Source organism: Symphalangus syndactylus, chromosome 18 (genome assembly GCF_028878055.3).
Source record: "Symphalangus syndactylus isolate Jambi chromosome 18, NHGRI_mSymSyn1-v2.1_pri, whole genome shotgun sequence".
NCBI classification, from domain to species: domain Eukaryota; kingdom Metazoa; phylum Chordata; class Mammalia; order Primates; family Hylobatidae; genus Symphalangus; species Symphalangus syndactylus.
Window position 1 is genome coordinate 66,114,188 of NC_072440.2, and position 26,173 is coordinate 66,140,360.

The 26,173-nt window shown below is 50.3% G+C and overlaps 2 protein-coding genes across 14 annotated transcripts; one reads left to right on the forward strand and one right to left on the reverse strand.

The window, feature by feature from the left end:
* The first annotated feature begins 18 nt into the window (after positions 1 to 18).
* Positions 19 to 17,901, forward strand: LOC129467578 (breakpoint cluster region protein-like). Of its 11 annotated transcripts, none has more exons than XM_055252094.2 (8): positions 181 to 214; positions 6,272 to 6,375; positions 10,219 to 10,359; positions 13,163 to 13,272; positions 14,537 to 14,676; positions 15,733 to 15,867; positions 16,807 to 16,912; positions 17,534 to 17,901. In XM_055252094.2, the coding sequence occupies exons 4-8, from the start codon at positions 13,217 to 13,219 to the stop codon at positions 17,745 to 17,747; spliced, it is 651 nt and encodes a 216-aa protein (XP_055108069.1). In that variant the 5' UTR covers positions 181 to 214; positions 6,272 to 6,375; positions 10,219 to 10,359; positions 13,163 to 13,216; the 3' UTR covers positions 17,748 to 17,901. The 11 variants fall into 11 exon arrangements, with proteins under 11 accessions (XP_055108068.1, XP_055108064.1, XP_055108075.1 ...); XM_055252097.2 differs by lacking the exon at positions 10,219 to 10,359 and adding an exon at positions 11,542 to 11,643; XM_055252089.2 differs by lacking the exon at positions 10,219 to 10,359 and having other exon boundaries at positions 62 to 214.
* On the reverse strand, positions 17,597 to 25,781 carry LOC129467577 (putative POM121-like protein 1). 3 transcript variants are annotated; one of them, XM_055252088.2, is made up of 3 exons: positions 24,477 to 25,781; positions 18,344 to 22,951; positions 17,597 to 17,966 (listed from the first exon to the last, which is right to left on the reverse strand). In XM_055252088.2, coding segments are annotated over exons 1-2 (1,299 nt in total). In that variant the 5' UTR covers positions 25,775 to 25,781; the 3' UTR covers positions 17,597 to 17,966; positions 18,344 to 22,950. The 3 variants fall into 3 exon arrangements, with proteins under 3 accessions (XP_055108063.2, XP_063479660.1, XP_063479659.1); XM_063623590.1 differs by having other exon boundaries at positions 23,102 to 25,781; XM_063623589.1 differs by having other exon boundaries at positions 18,344 to 25,781.
* Positions 25,782 to 26,173: the final 392 nt, after the last annotated feature.

The window sequence follows — 26,173 nt, forward strand, 5'->3', positions numbered from 1 at the left end:
ACGGCGCCTGCGCAGACGGCCGCAGCCCTGCTGGGCCCGAAGGGGCTGGCCAAAGGCGGGGACCGCGAGGGAGGCAGGGCGGGCCGGGTAAGCGGCGCCGCGGGGTTGGCTGCTTCCCTGAGACCGGACTCAACGGGTCTCGGCTGAGCCACCGGGCGCGCTCACCGCCCAGCCCCAACCAGGAGATTGCGAGGGAGCGATGCGGTGCCGCGCGGTAAGAGTTACGGCCGGGTTCCCGCTGGCGGGTTGGTTTATCGCCTCAGCGCCGCCCGCGCGACCGCGCCCGGGCGTCCCCGCAGACCCCGGGAGGCCTCGCGCCTGCGCCGTCCCTGCTCCTGGGCCCCTCCAGTGTGTCCCGCGCCTGCGCGTTTCCCTTCCCGCGCCGTCCTAGTTCTGGGCTTCGTGGCTCCTGGGACAACCCGCAGGCTTCGCCGCCGAGACCCACGGGCTTGCGTCCCTTGGTGTTGGGGTTCAGCTGGTTCTGGGGCCCCGCTTGCGGCTTGTCTGTGTGCAGACAGGCCGGGTGCGACCCTCGTGCTTGCCTTTTCGGCGCTCCGGGAGAGGCTGGGGCTGCCGCCCCGTCGCCCGGGTCCCTTGCCTGGGGCGGGGACAGCGTTGTTCAGTGGCCGGGAGGGCGCAGCGCGGAGGAGCAGGGGCCACGGGCGGCGGACCCCAGGCCTGCTGCTGGTGCTGCTTCTGCTGTGGCCGGCGCCCCAGGCCGACGGAACGTCCTTTCTTCTTGAGACGTGGTTAGTTGCATCAGGTTGGATGTGAATAATCCGGTACCTGTCTGAGGAAATTTTGCGTTTCCAGGAATTTGGTAATTGTATTACCTTAAGTAGTTAAGTCTAAGACATCATAGTCACGGCACGCTGGGCAAGCTGCCCTGGAGATGACGAAAAGAAATCAGTTTCCAGTAGTTTTAGCCCATTTACAGAACACGCAAAAATTCTGTGATCATTCAAATGCAGGGAACCTTGGTTTGTTGATATCCTTGATCATTTGTCCGAAATACCGGAAGGGCGAGGAAAAGATTCCCGTGAATACAGCCCAGGTGATTTCAGGGAACAGCGTTTTCTTTTGTCAAAAGAGCCTCTTAAGCCATTGATAATATTTCCCAAGCTTATAACAGATACAAGCCTTTAAAAAATGACATTTGCTGTCAGCCAGTAGGACACATCTTAAAATGAAATCAGAGGCCGAGCGCGGTGGCTCACGCTTGTAATCCCAGCACTTTGGGAGGCCGAGGCGGGCGGATCACGAGGTCAGGAGATCGAGACCACGGTGAAACCCCGTCTCTACTAAAAATACAAAAAATTAGCCGGGCATGGTGGCGGGCGCCTGTAGTCCCAGCTACTCGGAGAGGCTGAGGCAGGAGAATGGCGTGAACCCGGGAGGCGGAGCTTGCAGTGAGCCGAGATTGCGCCACTGCACTCCAGCCTGGGCGACAGAGCGAGACTCCGTCTCAAAAAAAAAAAAAAAAAAAAAAAATCAGAGCTGTAGGCTTTGTAGACAACAGCAGTCATTTCTGGTGGCTTCGGGGAGTGGAGCGGGACTGCAGTTTTGCCAATGTAGGTGATACCAAAGGGACTATAGTAATTTTTTCTTCGTAATTTAAAAACCAGGCCAGGTGCGGTGCCTCGTGCCTGTAATCCCAGCACTTTGGGAGGCCGGGGCGGGCGGATCACCTGAAGTCAGGAGTTCAAGACCAGCCTGACCAACATGGTGAAATCCTGTCTCTACTAAAAATACAAAAAGCGCGCGCCTGTAATCCCAGCTACTCAGGAGGGTGAGGCAGGAGAATCGCTTGAACCCGGGAGGCGGAGGTTGCAGTGAGCCGAGTTCGCGCCACTGTACTCCAGCCTGGGCGACAGAGCGAGGCTCAGTCTCAAAAAAACAAAAACCAGACATAATAAGGCTGAGCGCCCTGGCTGATGCCTGTAATCTCAGTAGTTTGGGAGGCCGAGGCGGGCGGATCACCTGAGGTCAGGAGTTTGATACCAGCCTAGACAACATGGCGAAACCCAGTCTCTACAAAAAATATAAAAATTAGCCCCGGGCTTGGTAGCACACGCTTGTGATCGCAGCGGCTTGGGAGGCCGAGGCAGGAGAATTGCTTAGGAGGCGGAGGGTGCAGTGAACCGAGGTCTCGCCACTGCTGTCCTGGGCCTGGGCCACAGAATGAGACTCTGTCTCAAACAAACAAACAAAAAACAGCCATTACAATATGCAAGTATGTTATAAAATAACCAAACCAATATAGAAGGGTATATAGTGAAAGGAGAAGTATTGTTGAGGGTAAAATTGTTTCTATGAATAAATGGCTGATCCAGTATTTTTTTCCTCCATAAAAACACCTTTTCTCCTTTGATTTAGTGTACACCACACAGAGTCGCTTAGCCGACTCAGTGTGGCTTTTTAGATAGCTGGAGAATGCTTCCTAATGGTTGCAGGCGTGTAGGGGTTTTCTTGACATTTTCAGTAAGAAAGTGAATGTTGTGCCATAGGAAAGCTTTATCACTGGTGCCCGTTGGTAGCCAACCAAATAACGTGAGTGTCAAGTACAGTATCTAGTGAGTGGAGAATAAGTGTAATAATTACAATTACAGTTGTAGTTAAAGCGAAGTTTGCATCAAAATTTCTGTTTCAAAGGTGAACTTTTAGGGGGTGTATCTGCGGTGTTTCCTCCTCAGATGTGATTTCTCTGAAGCAGTAGTTCTCTGTAACTGACTTGACACACAGTGCATCTGATATTTCAAATGACTTAAGTGATAGTATCAAAATTACTATCGTATACATATTTAAATCACATGACTAACCTGTGTGTGGTATTATGCAAACTGCTCAGCTCAGTAAGGGAACAGAAATAAGAAAAAAAGGACAATATTGGGAGTCTTTTATACAATTCAGTTTATTCGATTGAAGGACTATCCTTTCTTTAAAAAAGTTCTGCTTTCTTGGTGTTAAAATAAAGCGTCTTTTATGAAATGATGGTGATAGTAAATGGTGATATATGGTAAACGTAAATAGTAAATACAAGGGTAGTTATTGTGATTTTTAAAAATAAGGAGAGCTGAGAATCTCTTGTTTTGCTGCTGTTGTTAGGGAGTTCAGGAAAAAGTTCCTGGGGCTTTTGCTGTTAAGAAGATTCAAATATAGAATATTTCTTAAGAGTAAATACGAGTTTATTTTGAGGTGATTTGTCACAGTCTACTGAGAAATCCACTGAGAAAGCTGTTAAATTTGCCTGGCATTAAAGATGTTCCTATTCTGATCATTGTTAAATCTTTTCTTATTAGATATAAAATGTCAGGAGATATTTTGTTTTGAGACAGAGTTTCGCTCTTGTTGCCCAGGCTGGAGTCTAATGGCATGATCTCGGCTCACCACAACCTCCGCCTCCCGGATTCAAGCGATTCTCCTGCCTCCGTCTCCCAAGTAGCTGGGATTACAGGCATGTGCCACCACCCCTGGCTGATTTTGTATTTTTAGTAGAGACAGGGTTTCTCCATGTTGGTCAGGCTGGTCTGGAACTCCCGACCTCAGGTGATCCGCCTGCCTTGGCCTCCCAGAGTGCTGGGATCACAGGCACTGGCCACCTCACCCGGCCCCAGGAGATTTTTTTGTGTTGTGATGTGCCAACAAAATAAGCCTAGGCAGGGAAATTCTTTCTGGTGGTTGGAATTGTTAGTGCTGAATAGACTAGCTGCGAGGTAAAGAACCCCCATGGGGTTTTCTGCCAGCTCAGAAATCGTTGTGACCTCAGTCTTTTGCTGTGAAATAACATGACCATTAAGAAAGTAGCCTTAAACAATGTATTTTGGGTATGTTGAGGGGGAGGGACAATTATGATCTGTTCCAAAGTGAACATAACAGATGATCCCTGTCTGTGAAGCCTTTAAAATTTATAGTGCTCTTCTTCGGTTAATCTCAAATAAGATTTAGAGTTATTGTGACATACTCTTAAAACCTGCAGTGTGTATCAAAAGGCTCGTTTTTAAAGCATCTTGAAATGAAATTAATAATGTAATATCTACTTCTTCAGAATAGTAGTTTTTACATTCTGAAGACTGACTGACTGCTCTCAGCCACTTCTGAGTTTTCTATTTTCAAAGAATAATTTGGTAATTCCATAAAGGAAATCTGTAAATAAGAGAAGAGAGTGAATATCTTTTAACCGTGTTTTTCCAGATCTTTTCTAACATCTTCATTGTGGTTCTGTCCTTTATTTTTTGGTTAAATCCAGAGGTTTACTTCTGCCTGTATCTTTCCAAACTATTAATCTGTTCACAATCACTCTCCCATTTAAACCCTTCAACGGCCCCACTACCTTCGTAATAAGGTCTCCTTAGCTTGGTATCCAGAACACTTCAATACTGGGCTTTGACCCCTGTTCTCCTACCCCACCTCTGTTTAGGTGCTTCACTGAGCTGCACCGAACAGCTCTTGGCCCCTTGAAACCTCTGCAGTCTCCTTGTCTCCCTCTGCTGGAATATTCTTCTCTCACTTCATCTGATCATTGCCTTCAAAACTCAGCTCATTTTCTTATTTCCTTGCCCTTTTCATGTCCCTTGTTTTCCTCCGATTAAATTAATATTCCGAACTCAAAAGAAAAACAACTCAGCTCAGGCATCACCTTGCCTGGAAGGCTTCCCTAGTCCTCCTGCCTCCTGCAGACTTGTCTGGCACCCTGTGCATTTGGGATTTGGCACACTGTGTCTCGTCTGCGGCCTCCACTGGACGATGAGACCGTAAGTGTGAGGCTTGACGGAAAGTTGTTGACTCTGCTGGGGTGCTGGTACAGTGCTGGGCACGGTAGTGTTACAGAGGAAGAAGTGAGCCACTTAGTTTCTGCCCGTAGGAGCTTTTATTCTAGTTGCAGTTGACCCTGCCAGCTGTGAGACACCTCCCAGTAGAGCATACCGACTTTCAAAGTCTGTTTAATTGTATCTTAGTGTCTGATTCCAATTTTATTTCTTCAAGGAGAGGAGTGTCTCTAATGTCTTATTTTGGCACCCAGAGACCAGGTAGGCATCATTTTTGTCCCAAATTGTGGAAGGAATGTACAGTTGGCACAGATTACTTCCCTTTTTTCTCTTGTACACCTTTCACCTTTTTTTTTTTTTTTTTTTTTTTTTGAGTTTGATGTGTTTGGACAGTAAGGGTTTAAGAGATTAAGATTAAATTTCAACTTTGTCTGTTGTGCATATAGCCTAAGGAAAACAAAAAGTTAAAGAGGAAAAATACATTGTCTCTAAAAAGAAGACTCATTATTCAACTTTTTTTATTTTTAATTGTTTTCAGAGACTGGGTCTCACCCTATCACCCAGGCTGGAGTGGTGATCACAGCTCACCGTAGCCTTGAACTCCTGGGTTCAAGGGTTCCTCTTGCCTTAGTCTTCTCACTAGCTGAGACTGCAGGCCCCGCACCAGCACACCTGGCTAATTTTACAAAAATTGTTTTGGAGAGACGTGGTCTTGCCATCTTGCCTAGGCTGGTGTGGAACTCCTGGGTTCAAGCAAACCTCCCGCCTTGGCCACCCTAAGTGTTGGGATTACAGGCGTGACCCATTGTGCCCAGCCTAAACTTTTCTTTTTAATGCTGAGCTGTACACAAAAGAAAGTAAAGGTCTTGGTCAAGCCTAGGAAAGAAATATGCAAAGAAACTGGTGGCAGGCTGGATGTGGGCATATTTCAGGGCTTTGGGAGGTGAAGAGGAGAGGATTGCTTGAGGCTGAGAGTTCGAGACCAGCCTGGGCAACATAATGAGACCCTGTCTGTACAAATAAACATTTTATAATTAGCCAGGTGTATGTGCCCTAGAACTTAAAGTATAATAAAAAAATAAAATAAAATCAGCCAGGTGTGGTAGTGCGCACCTGTAGTCTCAGCTACTTGAGAGGCTGAGGCAGGGGGATATCCTGAGTCCAGGTGTTTGACGGTGCAGTGAGCTAGGATCACACCACTGTTCTCCAGCCTGGGCTACAAAGCGAGACTCTGTCTCTAAAGAAAAACATACTGGTGGCATTGTCAAGATTTGTCAAGAAATAGCCATTATACTGGGCCCAGTGGTGCGCACCTGTAGTGCCAGCTTTTCAGGAGGCTGAAGTGGGAGAATCTCTTGAGCCTAGGAGTTTGAGTTCAGCTTGGGCAGCATTGCAAGAGCCCAGTCTCAAAAATATTAGGTCAATAAGATTTATTTTAGTTAAACAAGAAAAAGAAGTATCTGCTAAAATTTAAAGCTATTCTATTCTTTCTCTGTCTCTTCTAGTGTTCTTGGGGAAGATCCCGACTAAGCCATTTTCCAGTGGCACCTCTTCCACCATGAGTTCCTGAGGCAGTCTGATGGGGCTACTTTATTCCAGAACAATCACAGTGAGACCTTTTCTCCCGATAAATGCTGCTTTTCTCTGCTTAATATATTCTCTTGCTTACAAAACACTGGTGTCTCCTTATCATGGTTTGCTTCTACCCCACTGGGCCCAAGAATTCTTGCCCAGGAGCAATTGAATTTTCTTCTTGCGTGCTTTTTTAAACTTTGGTGGGGTAGAGCCAATTTTAAATCTTCTGATCCATTTTTTCATTGTTTTTCTCTCCCTTCTGCATTTTCTGCAGACTCCGTTGAATCCTTGCAGTTACTTAGGTTTGCTTCGTCTCCCCCATTACAAACTACTTGATGGATTTTTCAACCCTAGTTCCCTCATTTTTATGATTTATGCTCATTTCTTTGTACACTTAGTTTTGCTCCATCTCCTAACTCATGGCCTCTGGCCCTGGATTATTGTTTCAGTCTTTTATTTTTTGTCTTCTTCTACCTCAACACTTACCTTCCTCTCCCAGTCTGTACCCTATCACCAAGGTTGTCATTAACCTTTCATATTATTCCTCATTATCCATGTATTCATTTGCAAATAAGCATATGTTAACAAAATAACAGGTTTATGGAGATAAAATTCACATACCTTAAAGTTCAGGCTTTTAAAATGTACCTTTCAAGTGATTTTTGGTATATTCGCAAAGTTATGCATTGATCACCACTATCTGATTCCATAATATGTTCAATACCTCAAAAAGAAGTCTGTACTCATTAGTAGTCATTTCACATTCACCACTCCCTCTGGCTCTGGGCAGTCACTGATCTTTGTGTCTCTATGGATTTGCCTATTCTAGGTATTTTATGTAAATGGAATCATACAACATGTGACCTTGTGTTTGGCTTTTTTCATTTAGCAAAATGTTATCAAGGTCTATCCCTGTTGTAGCATGTATTAGCACTTCATTTCTTATATGTCTGAATGATAGTTCATACCTTATTTGTTCATCAGTTGATGAACATTTGCGTTTTTGCCACTTTGGGCTATCGTGAATAATGCTACTGTGAACAAGTGTGTACAAGTTCCTCTGCAAATTTTTGTGTGGACATAACCCTTTCAGTTATCTTAGGTATATATGTAGGAGTTGAATTGCTGGGTCGTGTAGTAGCTATGTTAAACATTTTGAGAAACTGCTAAAATGTTTTCCAGAGCTGTACCATTTTACATTCTGTGTATGAGGATTCCACGTTCTCCACTTCCTCACGAGTGTATGGATTTGGGGGTGTAATTTTTAAAAAATGGAATTAGGCTGGGCACAGTGGGTCACACCTGTAATCCCAACACTTCGGGAAGCTGAGGTGGGAGGATCACTTGAGCCCAGTAGTTTGAGACCAGCCTGGGCAACATAGGGAGACCCTGTCTCTACAAAAAATAATTTAAAATAAATTAGCTGGGCGTTGTGGCACACACCTATAGTCCCAGCTACATGGGAGGCTGAGGTGGAAGGATTCCCTGAGCCCAGCAGTTTGAGGTTGCAGTGAGCCATGATGGCAGCACTATACTATAGCCTGGGTGTCAGAGCAAGCCTCTGTTTCAGGGAAGAAAAAAAAAGTGGGATCCTATTTTTGACACTTTTCTTCTTGTTTTCTTAACTTCATACTTCTGGAAATTCCATTAAATTAGCTGGTACCACTCTAACTCATTGTGTTTCATGGCTTCATAGTAATATTGCTTAATACAAATATACCATTCATTCGTCAAAGTTAGCAGATATTGACTGTTAGGTGCCAGGCACTGCTCTTAAGTATTGAACAAAAACACACAAAAACTTTTGCATTCTTTAGAGTTTATTTTCCAATGGAGGGGGTGGAGGGAGGTAAGAATTTAGGAAATAAATTAATTACATATATAGCATAGGGTTTCACCAGTGAGTGCAGCTTGAATCGTTGGCAGCTTTCTTAGTAGTATAAATACAGTACTAAAGATGAAATTACTCTAAATGGTGTTACTTAAATTACTGTAATAGGTATTACTATTACTCACTTTGCAGGTGAAAGTGGAAACAGCATCATAAAATGAAAAATAGAAAACAGCTGGTTAATTTGGATCTGGAGTTTTTCTAGGACGTAAACTGATGAGCTAGAAAAGTAAATATGTGAGTCCTTGGTAGCAAAGTTTGTACATTTATAAATTTTATCCAAATCCTCTTAATCTAGTGATGAATACACTCTTCACAAAAGGATGAGGGAGGTGTATGTGTATGTGTTGAAAGGTTCCGAAGGATGCAACTGAGAGTACTTTGGGGGACATGGCAAAACTTCCAGGCCCATTCAAGAGTCTTGTTTTCTCTTGTTTTCTCAGACATAAAAGTCTGAGCTTTTATGTGTTCATTATATTGCCCTATTAATTATTGAAATTGTGCCTTACAGTAAAACCTGCTTTAAATTGTTGACACTATAATTTAAAATAATCTGGGTCTCCTAGAGTGGTTAAGCCTGGAATAAAAAGATGTCCTTCCTGCCAGGGCTGATTGTATATAGATAGGCAACCTGGTTGCGCCTGTGCTAACCCCTACTCTGTTGGGCCTAGAAGTACGCAGTTAAATGTTTCTGTTCTGATTTTTTTAAAAATGTTTGACTTCGTTTACTTTTATTTTAATTTAGAAACAAGGTTTCACTGTTTTGTACAGGCTGGTCTCGAATTCCTGGGCTCAAGTGATCCCCTTGCCTCAGCCTCCCAAATGCTGGGATTACAGGCATGAGCCACTGCACCTGGCCTTAACTTTGAAATGAAGTTAGAAATGTACATTTTATTATTTTTTTTGTGTTGTTATTTTAGAAACAGGTCTTGCTCTGTTGCCCAGGTTGGAGGGCAACAATGGTGCAATCACAGCTCACTGCAGCCTCCACCTCCTGGGCTCAAGTGATTTTCCTGCCTCAGCATCCTGAGTAGTTAGGATTATGGGTACTCGTCACCACAGCTAATTTTTATTTCTGTAGAGACAGGGTCTCACTATGTTGCCCAAACTGATCTCGCACTCCTGGGCTCAAGTGATTCTCCTGCCTCAGTCTCCTAAAGTGCTAGGATTATATGTGTAAGCCACTGTGCCCAGCCTAGAAATGCACGTTTTAGACACACATTTACTTAACTTTCCTCTTGCCTGCCCAGGACTATCCAACTGTATTTTTGTGCCTCAGAGTCCTTTCACATGTTCTGCTTTTACTGGGAACTTGCAGGCAGTAAGATCAAATGCTGACCGTTGAGGCATCTACGCACTTCCAAAACCTGCTTCCTCTCTCATTTGCCACTTTATTTATTTATGTTTTGAGATGGAGTCTCACTCTGTTGCCCAAGCTGGAGTGCAGTGACACGATCTCAGCTCACTGCAGGCTCCACCTCCTAGGTTCAAGTGATTCAGCTGCCTCAGCCTCCTGAGTTGCTAGGATCACAGGCAAGCGTCACCACACCCAGCTAATTTTTATATTTTTAGTAGAGATGGGGGTTTCACCATGTTGGCCAGGCTGGTTTCGAACTCCTGACTTTGGCCTCCCAAAGTGCTGAGATTACAGGCCAGAGCCACCATGATCATCCTCATTTGCCACTTTAAATTTTAGGAGATGAAAAAATTAAGTATCCGCAAAAGCTCAGAGTTTCCTATTTGGGACTTCAGTTACAGAGATTCATTTTTTTGTTTCCAGACTGGGCGCACTGGCTCACACCTGTAATCCCAGCACTTTGGGAGGCCAAGGAGGGAGGATTGCTTGAGCCCAGGAGTTCAAGACCATCTCGGGCAACATAGTGAGACCTTGTCTCTACTGAAAATAAAATAAAAAAAAAATTAGGCATGGTGGCGCTCCCCTAACTAGTCAAGTGATTACACTTTTGTTTTATTTTTTTTTTTTAGAGACAGGATCTCCCTCTGTCACCCAGGCTGGAGTGTGGTGCCGCAGTCACAGCTCACTGCAGCCTCGAACTTGTGGGCTCAAGTGATCCTGCCTCAGCCTTCTGAGTAGCTGGGACTACAGACACACTCCACCATGCCTGGGTAATTGTTTTTAGTTTTGTAGAGATAAGGTCTCCTTGTGTTGCCCAGAATGGACTTGAACTCCTCGCCTCAAGTAATCCTCCCACCTTGGCTTTCCAAAGTGCTGGGATTATAGGTATGAACCACCATGCCTGGCCTCATGTGACTAGTCCTACAGAGGCCCTCGATGGCCTGGAATGATTGATTCCAGGACCCCGTCTTCTCATCCCAAAGCACCAAACCCTACTGACAAGGAAAGGACCCCCATTTCAGAACTTCCACGGCCACCCCCCAACCCTGGGATTGGCAACTTTGCAACCTGGGCTTCCCCGATAATCAGATTTACGGTAAGACCCCAAAGAGGTCCAGGCGCTTCTGAAACAAGTTATACAGAGAATCCAAACCCAAGTCCTCAAGATGTGAGCCCACATCACATCCTCCAAAATAGAGCACCCGTGACCACTCCAGCTTTGCTAGGGACACAGCATACTCCTTGACCCTCGCCACTACAGAGGACAATTGGTCTCACAAACTTGGGGGTCCACGCACTAAGCAAACTTCTATGGCCTTAATTGACACTGTTTCCCCAGAGACCCCACTAAATGTAAGGGAGGAACTCTCTCTGTTAAGATTGAAGGCAAACAAGTCCGCCTTAGCCTGGTCACTGGTGCAATAGATTTGCAGAATATTCCAGTGGTCTCAATTCTTTCTGCTCTTGAATTTCCATCACTGGGACGGATGCTCCAACTGGAATAAAACCCACACTTTGTCCCTTACTGTCAGTCTTGGCAGACGAGACCCGGAGGACCTGCCCAAGCCATTAAAATCATTAATATGACCCAAAATAAATTAAAACAGGGACTTCAAGGATTGAGTGAAGGGGTGACTATCCCCTCTGTTTCTCCATTTAACAGCCCGATTTGACGTGTTCTTCAAATGGAAAAGAACAAATGGCATCTCACCGTCGATGCTGAAACCTTAACCCAGGGGGCCATAGGGGCCCCAGTCCCTGCAGGCTGAAAGGATGGAGCCCATTCAGTCTTTTGCTGGCCAATATTTTGCTATTTTTGCTTCCTTGCAGTGTTCCACAGTACCTAATTCAACAGCCTCTCAGCCTCTACTCCCATTCTATTTATTGTGGTAAAATATATAACAAAATTTACCGTTTTAACCTTTTTCTTTCTTTTTTTTTTTTTGAAACAGGGTCTCACTATGTCACCCAGGCTGGAGTACAGTGGCGCCATTGCAGATCACTGCAGCCTCAACCTCCTGGGTTCAAGTGATCCTCCCACCTCAGCCTCCTGAGTAATTAGGATTATAGGCTTAAGCCACCATGCCCAGCCTACTTTAATCAACAAAAAGCATTTTTAAAGTGGAAGATTTTATTTTTGTGTGGGTTTTTTTTTAGACAGAGTTTCACTCTTGCTGCTCAGGCTGGAGTGCAAAGGTGTGATCTCGGCTCACCGCAACGTCCGCCTCCCGGGTCCTGGTTCAAGCAGTTCTCCTGCCTCAGGCTCCTGAGTAGCTGAGATTACAGGCACGCGCCACCACACTCAGCTAATTTTTGTGTTTTTAGTAGAGATGGGGTTTCACCATGTTGGCCAGACTGGTCTCGAACTCCTGACCTCGTGATCCGCCCACCTGGGCCTCCCAAAGTGCTGGGATTACAGGCGTGAGCCACCGCGCCTGGCGTGTGGGGTTTCTGAGATGGAGTCTGACTCTGTCACTCACGCTGGAGTGCAGTGGTGCGACCTTGGCTCACTGCAACCTTGGCCTCCTTGGCTCAGGTGATCTTCCCACCCCAGCCTCCAGAGTAGCTGGGACCACAGGGGCGTGCCACCATGCCCAGCTACTTTTGTTATTTTTTGTAGAGATGGGGTTTCACCATGTTAGCCAGGCTGGCGTCAAACTCCTGATGAGTTCAAGGGATCTGTCTGCCTTGGCTTCCCAAAGTACTGGGATTACAGGTGTGAGCCACAGCATCCTGCCTGAAAAACTATTTTAAATAACTGTTCCAGCCCTGGCGTGGTGGCTCACGCCTCTAATCCCAACACTTTGGGAGAATGAAGCGGATGGATTGCCTGAGCTCAGGAGCTTGAGACCAGCCTGGGCAACATGGAGAAACCCCGTCTATACTAAAAATACAAAATTAGCCAGGCATGGTGTTGTGTGCCTGTAATCTCAGCTACTGAGGAGACTGAGGTGGGAGGATGGCTTGAACCCGGGAGTCGAGGCTGTGGTGAGCCGTGATTGTGCCACTGCACTCCAGCCTGGGGAACAGAGCAAGACCCTGTCTCAAACAAACAAAAACCTGTTTCAGTAATCACAAAGTAGTTTGTATCAGACAAACTCTCTTGCCAATAAAAATTCAAAACTTGCACAGAGAAATAGATCTCAGGAAGAAAGCAGTAGTCTTCATGGGCTGATGACACAGAGGTTAGAGTTTGGGGCCTCCAGAGTGTTTCTAAGTTGAAAGGCAAAATCCAGGAACAGAGACAGGCAAATCGGGGTAAGCCTCAGATTTTGCATAAAAATTTCTTTCCAATCCTTGGATGCCTCCTAATGGTATAAGACTCCAAGAAAGGCCAGGCACTATGGCTCGCACCTGTAATCCCAGCACTTTGGGAGGCCGAGGTGGGCATTCAAAATCCTTGCTCTTTCTGAAGTAGACTAGGGGCTTCCCCGAGGGGCAGTTTCACCTCACCCTGAGACCTTTGCATGCCTTGTGGGTAGAAATATTTGATGAGTCCTCTAGGGGCCCTTGGGACCTTGGGCTATGAGGACCAGGAGCATTAGAGGACTGTGCCCCTTCTCCCCACTATAGATTGAAGTAAAGCTCTTGGTCAAGTTCACCAGTAGGGAGTTCAGCTTGAAGAGGATGCCGTCCCGAAAACAGACAGGGGTCTTCAGAGTCAAGATTGCTGTGGTCACCAAGTGAGTGCAGAGGGGCTTGGGCTCATGCACTGAGGGCGCCTGTCCCTTCAGCTGTTTCTGCAGAAAAGAGCATGTGTGGGTCTCTCCTCTCTGTGCGTGGCCGCTGCACAGTGAGATCAGGCGACAGGGAACACTTGGTGTGTTCAGCTACCTCCTGTGTTTCCACCAAACCAGCTCAGGAATGTCCTTGCTGCCTTGCTTGGAAGCAGTAGGCTGGCTCCAGGAACTGCCCAAATGCAGGGTTTTCTGCCCTTGCTTGGAATTTGTCACGGTACCAGGTTCCTGTTGAATGGTTGTAACTAACCCCCGCCCTTTTGTCAGGAGTCAGTTGCCAAGAGAAGCCTGTTTGTTGCTTTGAGAGCAGTTCTTGCAGACACAGATCACTTCTTTAGAGAATTCATTTGCTTCCCCAGGATGGAATCCATCTGGGCCCCTGACCTTGCTGGTCACGTGGGCCAGGGCCTCCATCAGTCATACCCTGGACTCCTTTCTGTGTTTAAACACCACTCCCCACCCCCAACTGCATGGCAGCCACTTGGTAGCACTCTGAGAGGGCTCTGGGCATGAGCAGCGAGGACTCCATCAGCAGCCCCTCCAAATAACACGGCTAATGAGGGTGGCTTGAGAAGCTGCTTTGATGTGCTGCTAAATCCAGTTGCAAAACAGAACTAAAGGCCTCTGCACAGCACTGTGTTCTGACTTTGAAGTATTCTTACTCTAGTGTCCTGTGTGGAGGTATTGGAATTGTTCATTGCTAAGACTCAGAGGAGAAATGCACTTAGCATCGCAGGACTTGGGGCACTGGTGCTGAGGTAACCCTTTTTTCATGGGATGTTTAGGCCTCGGCCCAGGGCAGGGGTCAGGGGATTCTCCTCTCACGCAGCACGTGGATGGCAGGACCAACACCGGGCCTGATCTCCCAGCTGGGAGCACAGGTTGCTAACCCCAGATCTGGAATCTTTCAGATGCCCTTCCTGTGCTGACTTGACTTAGGCCTCCTGACCATCCCACAAAGATCATGTGTGACTTGCAGAGGGTCTGGCTGCTTCAGCCTCTTAGAAAAGTCCTGAGAAAGTACTTGCAATGAGGACCGAGCTTGCAGAGGGAGGACAGGCGTGCACAAGGCTCTGTGTGCAGCCCCAGACCTGGGCACCTTCGTCACCGTCCTCACCCCACCTCCGGGTGTGCAGATAGGGGGCAGGTCTCCTGTGCTGTGGCCCAAGCAGGGCTGTCAGGACACTGAGAACATTCCCTCCTCCTGCAGGAGAGAGAGGTCCAAGGTGCCCTACATCGTGTGCCAGTGTGTGGAGGAGATCGAGCGCCGCGGCATGGAGGAGGTGGGCATCTATCGCGTATCCAGAGTGGCCACGGACATCCAGGCACTGGAGGCAGCTTTCGACGTCAGTGAGTGTCGGCCTCCGCAGGATGGGATGGAGGTGTGGGCGGCGGTGTCCACGATGAGATCTCAGAGCGCTCCATGGCCAGGGCATGTCACATCCTTCTCTGTGTCTTTTCTTCATTTACTGTTTTATTATTTTTAAGAAAGAGAAGACAAGAGTTGTAGAAGGAGCTTCTGTAGAGGCCAGTTTTTAAACCATCCTAGCTACAGATGCTGCTTGCTGGGGTGCACCAGAGGCTTCCTCAGGGCCTTGGCCTTCCTGCCTTGGGGGTGGACAGGAGGTGGAAGCCCAGGACTCAGTGCAGTCTGTCCACTGCCCTGCTTGAGGATGCGGAGGGCAGAAGGCACTGATGGGACCCAGCTCACACCGGGGCTTTAACATCTCTGCCTCCATCTCACCAACCCTCAGAGGCTATGAAAGATCTGGAGCTGCCCCAAATGCCAGGGGAGAGCACTGAGACCCCAGAGGGTCCTTGCCCAGCATCTTCAAAGCAACAGGATTTTGTGCCTGCAGACCCTTCTTTGGGGCACACACCACCCACCCTGACCAGGATCCCTAGAATGCCCAGCATCCCTGGGAGGGCCCTGTGGTAGTTTCAGCTCCCTCTGGGGGCCCAGAATGGACCTGGCCTGTGGTGAGGATGTAAACACCAATGGCCAATTGGGTCCAAAGGAAGACACAGGTTCAAACACTGAAACCAATCAGATTCTCCCATGGCCTTCCTGCTATCAGAAGGCACAGGTGCAGGGGTGGTTGCTATGTACAGGGCAGAGCCACCCAATCCCCACGCAGGCACTGTGTCCTGCCACACTGGCCTCCTCCTGGCCATCACATGGGGCCAAGCAGGGGAGAGGAATGGGAATGCCCACACACCCCCATCAACTCTGCAGACACAGAACCATGCACAGCTCTTGGGAGGAGTCAGATGAGCTGCTCAAAGCCCTGGAGGGACCCGCATTATGGTCAGTGTGGCAGGGATGGTGCTTTAGCCAAGGCAGGGATGGCGGGTGACTCACTCGGGATCCTCAGGGAGGCCGCTGCATTTCTGTGCTCTTTCCAGATAACAAGGACGTGTCGGTGATGATGAGCGAGATGGACGTGAACGCCATCACAGGCATGCTGAAGCTGTACTTCCGTGAGCTGCCCGAGCCCCTCTTCACTGACGAGTTCTACCCCAACTTCGCGGAGGGCATCAGTGAGCACTGGAGGCCTTGGCCTCATGGGAGACGTCTCCTCCACGTGCACTGCTGCCCTTGGAGGCTGTGAAAGGTGAGGTGTGGGAACCCGAGCTGTGCCCCCTCTGCCATGGTCGGCATTTTACCCAACCTCAGAAAGCAGGGGACCAGAACAGCCTGTCCCGGAAGGCCTCGCCCATCCCCAGAGGGCTCCCGGTCCTTATTCCTCAAGGAGACCAAGAGGCTGAAATAGTCAGCACTGCCATGCTGTGGGGTCCTAAAGTCTGCTTCCTTCCTGCAGACCAGGGCTGAAGGAGGGTGCCCAGGTGCTCTAGCCACGGGTCCTGGCCCAGTTGAACATGGGTTCAAACATGGCCTGACCCTTAGTCAACCTGGAGGCTGATGTCTAGAGTGGGCGCTGGCACGTGCAGCACCTGGAGCCTCTGCATCACCCTTAGGGCAGGTCTGCCTCCCAGGCCCATGCACAGAGGAGCTGGTCTCCCAGCCTGCAGGTGCCCCTGTGGTGTCCAGGACGACGAGGGGGTCTCTGCGTACTTGGTGGGGCCTCCCACCTCCCACCTCCCACCTCCTTGTGTCCCTCACTCCCCTGTTTCATTCCACGCCGAGCCTCCGCTGCCTTGGGCTCCTCTGAGGAGGGGGTGGTGGCAGGAGTTGTCCAAGGGCAGCTCTGCCCATGAGCGGCTGCTCTCGCGGCTCCTCCTGCTGCTGTTCGCCGGGTGCTGCTGACCCGTGTGAGGTAGAGAAAAGGCGTTCAGGTGGCTCATACCCCACACCAGCGCCCCTCACAGGGTCCTCACTGGGGGCCAGAGCTGTGAGACTGAGGATGACGACGAGCCTGGGCTGTGCAGGGACACAAGCCCCAGGTGCTCCATGTGACCACCTCGGGAGAGGTCTCTGGCTCGTTGTGACCCTGAGGAGTAACCCACCGCCTCCTGCAGCTCTTTCAGACCCAGTTGCAAAGGAGAGCTGCATGCTCAACCTGCTGCTGTCCCTGCCGGAGGCCAACCTGCTCCCCTTCCTTTTCCTTCTGGACCACCTGAAAAGGTAGCCCAGCTCTCCCCTGGCAGCCCAGGACTCCAGGGAGGAGTGGGTGCCCCTGTGTGTCAGTGGGCAGCTCCTGCTGAGCCCACAGCTCACTGGGGAGCCTGACAGCGGGGCCATGCGCCTGACACTCCTCTCTGCTTGTGGACCTGGTGATTCAGGGAGCAGAAAACAGAGCAACTTGAAGGCTTTCTGTCTGCCTCTGTGTGCAGTGTGGATTTAGTTGTGCTTTTTTCTTGCTGGGAGAGCACAGCCACCATTTACAAGCAGTGTCACCCTCGTGGGTGGCGAGGACAGAACAGGAGCCTCTGCTGTCTGTACCTATCTGGGCCCGGTGGGCTCCCCTGTCCTGGCTTCCATCTCTGTCTCAGCGACCATCCAGCCCTGTGCAGGAACACATGTTGCTTAGAAAAGCCAAATCCAGCCCTTGTCTCGGTCTCCTCTGGTCTCATGATGTGCATCTGTTACCTTGAAACTGGAAACCAGTCTATCAATGTCTGTGCCAATTTTTGTTCCCTCTCCAACCTCCTTCCTCTTACGACTTTTTATTTATGTAGGATGTGTGCTGTCTAATGATGGGATGACCACACTTTTCCATGTTCTAAAAGTGCTCCTCTCCCGCAGGGCCCCAGGGCTGATGGTTGCTTTGGGTCTACAGCTACGTCTTACCCGCCTCCTGGCTCGAAAGCCTGTGTGGTGGCAAAGCCGGTGCGGGGCTGGGGAACACGGCGTTCTCCAGGAGGGGGACCCGGCTCTCCTTCTGCAGTGCAGGCAAAGGCCTAGATGCCAGTGTGACCTCCCACAAGGCATGGCTTCCAGACTCCCCGACCAGAAGTGATGCTTTTTTGCCTCGGGCCCTGGGTTTGAAGCAGCCTGGCTTCCTCTCGGTAAGTGGCTGGTGTCTTAGCAGCTGCAATCTGAGCTCAGCCACCTACACACCACCGTGGGGGAAAGAACTGCCGACACTTTCATTAAAAAGTTTCCTGAGACGACTTGCGTGCATATTGATTCCATGATGAGCGCCGCTGGGAAGAAGCCCTGAGCCGGTGGGGTGGGGCTGGAAGCGGCAGGTGCAGTGATGGGGTTGGGTGCCCAGGAGGCCTCAGTGCTCAATCAGGCCACGGTGGCCAAGCCCAGGCTGCAGGGAAGGCCGGCCTGGGGGGTGTGGGTGAGCACAGGCAGGTGCCAGCTGGGCAGTGTGAGGATGCTGGAGCAGCATCCCTAACTCCACTGAGTGGGGTAGTCTGGTTGGGGCAGGGACCGCTGTTGCTTTGGCAGAGAGAGATGATCCCCACTGGGGAGAGGCTGTTCTGACTGTGCAGGTGGGACAGGGACAGATGGCCACCAGGGTGACCCGGCTGGTCTTCCTTTGCTGTGCTGAGCCCTGGGACATGGAGGATTCCCGCCACGCACAGCCTGGGCCCGGGTTCTTACCTGTGGCCACCGCTCTGGCACGAGCCCCTCAGTCTTGGGTGGTTTCTGCCTGGTCCGGGATTTGGTGTTGCTGCTGAGTCCAGCCTTTCCACCACCTCCGCATGGGCCTTGGGTGTTGTCAGCTGCCTCCCGCCTTGGCTTCAGTAGCTCACCCAACTTACAGGGGAGCTGCCCTGGGCTGGAGATGGGCATGCACCCTGGGTCCTGCTTCAATGAATGCAACTTGAGGAGACCTGGCCACATCCACTGGGCCACAGGTTGCCCTCGGCAATGCCCACGTCAGCCATCAGCCTGAGCCTCCCCAGGAGAGCAAGGCTCACACGACAAAGGCTGCCCGTGGCCGGTGAGGTGGCTGAGCCCAGCCAGGACCTTTCTCGGACTCCCGGGATGTGGCTCTGCTCGTGAGCGGCCTGGTCAGCTCTCTCGGGGTGAGAGGGGCTTGTCACACGGGCCCCTGCCTGCAGTGTGACCCTTCTCAGCTTCTCTCAGCAGCCCTGCCTGCGGAGTGTCACCACCACCACCATGATCATTTCCCTGACACTGCGAGGGTGTGGGGACGTCCTGGGTAGAGACAGGGCCCGTGGCAGCAGCAGGCTCACGGGCGCCCTGCACTGGTGGGCTGGGGACCTGGTGGAGACCACACCAAGGGCTGGACAAGGGGACGAGCCTCCACCCTGGCCTCTCCGCAGGCCTCCGCAGCCCCTCCCACACGCAGAAGGGTTGACACTGGGTTCTGCCCTCACTGCAAGAGCTACCAGTGCCACGTGCTGTTCTGCGCAATCTTGTGTCTGCAGGGGAGGAAAGGGCTGCCACTGGCGGGTTTCTGAGTGTTCAGCACCTAAGGGTGACAGCACTGTCTGTCCCTACCCTCCGGGTCCTGTTTGAAAATCAAACCCATGCTCACAGGCCGATTTGTTTTTTCTTTCAGAGACAGGGTCCCACGTTGTCACCCAAGCTGGAGTGCAGTGGTGCGATTATAGCTCAATGCAGCCTCCAATACCCGGACTCAAGGGACCCTCCTGCCTCAGCCTGCCAAGTAGCTTGGACTATAGCTGTGTGCCATTGCACCTGTTTTATTCTTATTTTGTAGACATGGGGTCTGGCTATGTTGTCCAGGCTATTCTCAAAATTCCCGGCCTCAAGCAATCCTCCCGCCTCGGCCTCTCAAAGGTTGGGATTACAGGTGTGAGGCAAGGCACCTAGCTCAGCCACAGAGCCCTATTGCATCTCTCTTACTAGGAGCAAGAGCTGACTGCCCCCTCATCCCCATTCCAGAGTGTTGGGGCTGTGTTCAGCCGAGGCTGGGCCACTGGCATGGCCCAGGGAGCGGGATCATTCGCTGCTGCCCCAAATCTGAGGTCATTCCACCTCGACAAGACTCCCTCATCCAATCCCTTTACTTGACAGCTGGGGAAACCAATGCGCACAGAGCACCCCCAGCTCACTCGGGATCTCAGAGCTGATCCATGAGCAGAGGCTGAGATCCTGGGATCTTGTCTCCCAGCCGCACCGCAACTTGCTCCCTTTCTGCTGGAAGGATGGGGCTGGACCTCGACCGGCAGCCCTGGCCTGGACGTGACTGTGCTCGTGCAGGTATTCAGGCCGAGACGCCCCGGCATCATATTTTTTTCTTTTTTTGAGACGGTGTCTCACTCTGTCACCCAAGCTGGAGTGCAGTGGCATGAAATTGGCTCACTGCAACCTCTGCCTCCTGGTTAAAGTGATTCTTCTGCCTCAGCCTTCCAAATAGCTGGGACTACAGGCTTGTACAACCACGCCTGACTAATTTTTGTATTTTTACTAGAGACGGGGTTTCCCCATGTTGGCCAGGCTCATGTCGAACTCCTGACCTCAGGTGATCCACCTGCCTTGGCCTCCCAAAGTGGTAGGATTACAGTTGTGAGCCACTGCGTCATTTAAATGTAGTGAGAGGCTGGGTGCGGTGGCTCATGCCTGTAACCCCAGTACTTTGAGAGGACGAGGCTGTCAGATCACCTAAGGTCAGGAGTTCGAGACCAGCCTGGCCAACGTGGTGAAACTGTGTCTCTACAAAAAAATAGAAAAAATTATCCCTGTGTGGTGGTGCGTACCTGTAGTCCCAGTTACTCAGGAGGCTGAGGCATTAGAATCGCTTAAACCTCCGAGGCGGAGGCTGCAGTGAGCTGAGATGGCGCCACTGCACTCCAGCCTGGGTGACAGAGCAAAACCTTGTCTCTAAATAATTAAATAAATAAATATGGCCAAGCACAGTGCCTTAGGCCTGTAATCCCAACACTTTGGGGGCCAAGGCAGGTGGTCCCTGAGGTCAGGAGTCCGAGACCAGCCTGGCCAAGACGGTGAAACACTGTCTCTACTAAAAATACAAAAATTAGCCAGGCGTGGTGGCAGGCACCTGTAATCCCAGCTACTCGGGACACTGAGTCAGGAGAACCACTTGAACCTGGAAGGCAGAGGTTGCAGTGAGCTGAGATTGCACCACTGCACTCTAGCCTGGGCAATGGAGCAAGACTCCATCTCAAATAAATTAATAAATACAGACCAAGATTCTGTCTCAAAGAAATAAATAAATGTACACCTGTAATCCTAGCACTTTGGTAGGCTAAGACAGGTCTATCACCTGAGGTCAGGAGTTCGAGACCAGCCTGACCAATATAGCGAAACCCCATCTAAAATACTAAAAATACAAAAATTAGCTGGGAGTTGTGACATGTGCCTGTAGTCCCAGCTACTCGGGAGGCTGAGACAGGAGAATTACTTGAACCCAGGAGGTGGAGGTTGCAGTCAGCCGAGATCTCGCCACTGCACTTCAGCCTGGGTGACAGAGTGAGACTCTGTCTCAAAAGGAATAAATAAATAAAATACAAAATTAAAAAAATTAATGTAGTAAGATTGCAGAGTCGTGCTGCGGAAGCGTGCTGGTCCTATCCATGTAGTGAAGGCTGATTTCATACACAAATGTCACAAGAACTTTTTTTTGTTTTGTTTTCTTTTTTTTTTTTGAGATGGAGTCTTGCTCTGTCACCCAGGCTGGAGTGCAGTGGTGCGATCTCGGCTCACTGCAAGCTCTGCCTCCCGGGTTTATGCCATTCTCCTGCCTCAGCCTCCCGAGTAGCTGGGACTACAGGTGCCCGCCACCACACCCAGCTAATTTTTTTGTATTTTTAGTAGAGATGGGGTTTCACCATGTTATGCAGGATAGTCTCGATCTCCTGACCTCGTGATCCACCCGCCTCAGCCTCCCAAAGTGCTGGGATTACAGGCGTGAGCCACCGCGCCTGGCCACAAGAACTTTTATACCCACCCCTGAAAGAAAGCCCTGATTGCCTTCTGAAGAAGCAGTACATGGACTAACACATGGGCTATCTCAAACAGCTCTGGAAAGATAAACAGAAAACAGAAAATGACATGCTAAGCCCTTGAGGCCAAAATGCCCTTCCCCAGAGCAGCTGCCAGAAGACAGGGAGCAGGATCGGGTTGAAGGTCACTTCTGGGTGAGGGGGAGAATGGTCAGACCCGGGGCAGGGGTGTTGGAGCCTGGTTGGCCTCACTGGAACAGAAGAGAGCTGCTTCATGGTGCTCAGCTGACAGGCAGAGCCTTGCATAACCCAAGTTCTCACGGTACAGAGAGGCCAGCCAGCGCGGGGACAAAGACAGACACGCACTGAAATGGTTTCCTGGAAGACAGGGCCCAGTTGCATCTCTCAAATGGGACCAGATTGGAAGGGAGACCAGCTGCTTTGGGTAAATGAGGCCACTTCTGAATGAGCTCCCAAACTAGATGATGCCGAGGGCCCTGGACCTGGCAGCTGGTCTGGACATGGCACGGCCCTGTATTCCAGGAAACGGCATCTCAGTGCTTGTCTGGCCAGTTCTCCAAAAGAACCATCCACGGGCCATTTTTCCATTCCCCTCCTATGCACAGACTGGGCCGGCCCTGACCAGAAACTCTCCCTTAGGGTTTTCAGTCACTGCCAAAACTTGAGCCCAGCAGTGAGGATGTGATGTTAAAATGTGACTCTGGGCCAGGCAGTGGCTCATGCTTGTCGTCCCAGTGCTTTTGGGAGGCGGAGCTGGGAGGATCAATTGAGATCAACAGTTCAAGGCCAACCTGAGGAACATAGATCTCTACAAACAAATAAAAACTAGCCAGCTCTGGTGACATGCACTGCTAGTCTCAGCTGCTCAGAAGGCTGAAGTGGCTTCAGCCCAGGAGTTCAAAGCTGCAGCTATGATCATGCCACTGTATTCCAACACGAAAGACACAGCAAGACCATGTCTTGAAAAAAGGAACAAATAAACTAGGTATAGAAGAAACATACCTGAAAATGGCAGGGCTGGGTGCAGTGGCTCACGAGTGTAATCCCAGCACTTTGGGAAGCTGAGGTGGGTGGATCACCGGATTTCAGAAGTTCGAGACCAGCCTGGCCAACGTGGTGGAACCCCATCTCTACTAAAAGTACGAAAATTAGCCAGGCGTGGTGGCATGCGCCAGGTATCCCAGCTACTCAGGAGGCTGAGGCAGGAGAATCGCTTGAACCCAGGAGGCGGAGGTAGCAGTGAGCCAAGATCACATCATTGCACTCCAGCCTGGGCGGCAAGAGCGAGACTCTGTCTCAAAAAACACAAACAAACAAAACAACGTACTTGAAAATAATAAAAGCTGATATGACAAAGCCATAGCTAACCTACTACAGAATGGGGAAAAGTTGAAAGCATTTCCTCTGTAAACAGGAACAAGACGAGGATGCCCGTTCTCACCACTCCTATTCGACATCACACAATCGGGCAAGAGAAAACAATAAAAGGCATCCACACTGGAAAAGAGGACATCGAATTCTTCTTGTCTGATGAAGATGTGATCTTGGATCTAGAAACATGTAAAGGCTCCACCAGAAAACCCCTAGACTTGATAAATAAATTAATACAGTCATTTGCAGAATACAGAATCAACAACAACAACAACAAAATCAGCAGCATTTCTATACACCAATAATGGTCTGGTTGGGAAAGAAATTAAGAAGGCAATCCCATTTACAATAGCAACAACATGGAAAAATGTATGCCACAAAAGAGATTTTACCAAGGAGGTGAAAGATTTCTACAAGGAAAACTACAAAACACTGATGAAAATGTTTAAGAGGACAGAAAGAAATGGACAATCATTTCATGCTCATGGAAGGAATTCATAGCATTAAAATGACCACACGGCCCGAAGCAGTCTAGAGATTCAATACAACCCCTACCAAAATACCAATGTCATCACTCACAGAATTGGAAAGTCCTACAATTCATAAAAAAGAACCAAAAAAGAGCTCAAAGACCGAAAGTCATGCTCGGCAAAAACAACAAAACTAGAGGCATCCCATTTCACTGCAAATTAGAACTACAAAATTTTTGACAAGTGCATAGTAACCAAAATAGTATAATCCTAGCATAAAACTAGACACTTAGATCAATGGGACAGATGAGAGAACCCAGAAAGACAGACACATTCACAGCCAATTGATCTTTGACAGAGCTGACAGAAACACACGCTGGGGAAAGGACACCCTCTTCAATGAATGGTACTAGGAGGGTTGGATGGCCACATGCAGAATGAAACTGGACCCTTAATCTCTCAGCATATAGACAAATCACTTCAAGATAGATTCAAGACTTAAATGTGAATGTTAAGATACGAAACTACAAAAATCTTGGAAGGAAACCTAGAGAAAACTCTTCTGGATCTCACTCTAAGCAAGGAATTTATGACGGGCTCAAAAGCCCCACATGGAGAAGGATGATCTGGAGGATGGCCCACTGGACCTGTGTCCAGCAGAACTCCTGACAGCGCATGAGGGAGCCTTAGAGGCCAGGTTCCTCCTTGCTGTGCCCACGCGGGAAGTGGGGTTGCTAGGGTCAGAAGCTGGGCCACACTTGCACGTGAAGCCTGCCTTGTTTGCAGTGGCACTGGATCCCCGACTTGCAATTGTGGGTGTTGGCTTAAATGGTCCCCCAGGGATGTGATGGAAAGTAAAGACAAAAGTGCCACCCAACAGAGTTGCTCCCCGTGCCAGGTCCCGCAGTCACCATGGAAGTGCGCTGCCTTGGGGGCCCCCTGGTGTTCAGGCCCCCCGCCCCCGTGCCCTATTACCATTGGGCCTTTCTCTTTAAAGGGTTTCTTCTGACGGAATGCAGACCTGGGTCGACCTCACTACTCTCAATTTCCATGGGTGTGGCTGGAGGGCTGGAACTGGCTCCAGAAGTGCCAGGGCTTGGGCTTCTCATGTCCACATCCATGCTTGCAGATAGGAAGGGGGCAGGAATCAGCGAGGTGACCTGGGCTGAGTCCCGGGAGTGGGAAGAGGTGGCAGGAAGGGGATCTGAGGAGGAGAACAGGGGGCCTGATGGTCTGCGCTTCCTCCCAGACACAGGAGCTGTAGAGGGGACCTCTGCAGCAGATGCTAGGGGGGCCACTGGGCCCAGGCAGTCTTGGGACTTGTGTCTCTCCTGCTGTGCATCCATACTGGGTGCTTTAGAGACAGCAGGCAGACCAGAAGCCCCTGTTGCAAGTGAGGACGAAGCGTGGGAAGGCCGTGAGGCTCTGCAGTCCCAGATGGCCTTGGGCTCACCCCGCAGTACACTGTTGATGCACTCGAACACCGCCTCCTTCTCCCGGGCCAGGTCTTCAGCAGTGACCCGGAACCCCAGCTCTAAGGGAGGCGGCAGCATCAGGGGCTCCCCTCGCCTGCGTGGCCTCAGGGGAAACTTGCGTCTACGGGGCCTAGAGGCCTGGGATCTTGGGGAGCCATTCCTGGGGGCAAGTGTCTGCCCTGGTGCTATATCTGCCGCCTTTTCATACCGGGTGTGACCTGAGGAGACAGCCTGAGGCCTGTCCTCACTCGCTGTCTTTGAGGACCTGACGGTCAGCTGGCAGTGGGATGAGGCTGACCCCATCCTCTGCTTTAGCCACGGGAAGCCTCCCGTGGAGCTGTAGGAGCTCAAGATGGCATTGCGTTTGGTGCATGAGCTCGTCCAGGAGGTCTGGGATCTCTGCTTATATCTGACTTCTGACCTCTGGGCATGGAGGTCTCTCTGCAGAGGCCCGGGCCTGGGCACAAAGGGAGAGAGGCCTCCATTGTCCCGCAGGGGCCTAAATGCAGAGCGTGCATCCCCGGTGACCTCGGGGACCCTTCTCTGATAATCAGGACTCCCTTGGACTCTAGGGTCCTTGTCCTGCTCAGGCATCCCTGCCCCACTCTCCTTCAGGGCCCTCGACATGATCTTCCCTGGACACAAGTGTGGGGACGGCCGGGTGTTGTGGGCCCCAAAGGGGTGACTTCCTGCTCCTGGGCCCCACAGACAGTCCTTGTGCTCAGTGCAGTGGCTGAGCTGGAGGATGCCCTGGAACTCGGAGCACACAGCACTGGCTTGCTGTGGTACCTGTGCCATGAAATTAAAGGCAGTATCACCAGGAAGGAACACAGGGCTTGCAGGATCACGGAAAACCTTCTTACAGTTGTCTTGACAGCACTGATGCGAAGTGTCCGGGTGCTTGTAGGATGGCCTGCCACTCAGTCCAGGGGCAGGAGCAACGGGGAGATCCCACAAGCAAAGTGAACTGGGGGATGGGCTGAACGGGCTCCAGGCAACTGAGCCCTACTGGCAGGTCCTCGGCCTGGGCCCGGACAGGAATGAGGGGCACAGAGTGCCCAGGTAACCGCTCCTGGGAGCAGTGGGGAACCGTCGTTTTTGAACTCTCGAGAGCTGGGCTCTGAGCGTCCACGTCGAGCTGCCAACTCGGCCAACCGCTAAGCCAGCAGTTTCTTCTGTTGCCGGGCAACGCGCCTT

Coding starts and splice junctions, on each gene's coding strand:
- LOC129467578 (XM_055252089.2), top strand. CDS start 6,346: ATGGGGCTACTTTATTCCAGAACAATCACA. Junction 6,376..13,162: donor TTTATTCCAGAACAATCACA/GTGAGACCTTTT, acceptor TCCCCACTATAG/ATTGAAGTAAAGCTCTTGGT. Junction 14,677..15,732: donor GGAGGCAGCTTTCGACGTCA/GTGAGTGTCGGC, acceptor TGCTCTTTCCAG/ATAACAAGGACGTGTCGGTG.
- LOC129467577 (XM_063623590.1), bottom strand. CDS start 25,774: ATGGCACAGGTACCACAGCAAGCCAGTGCTGTGTGCTCCGAGTTCCAG.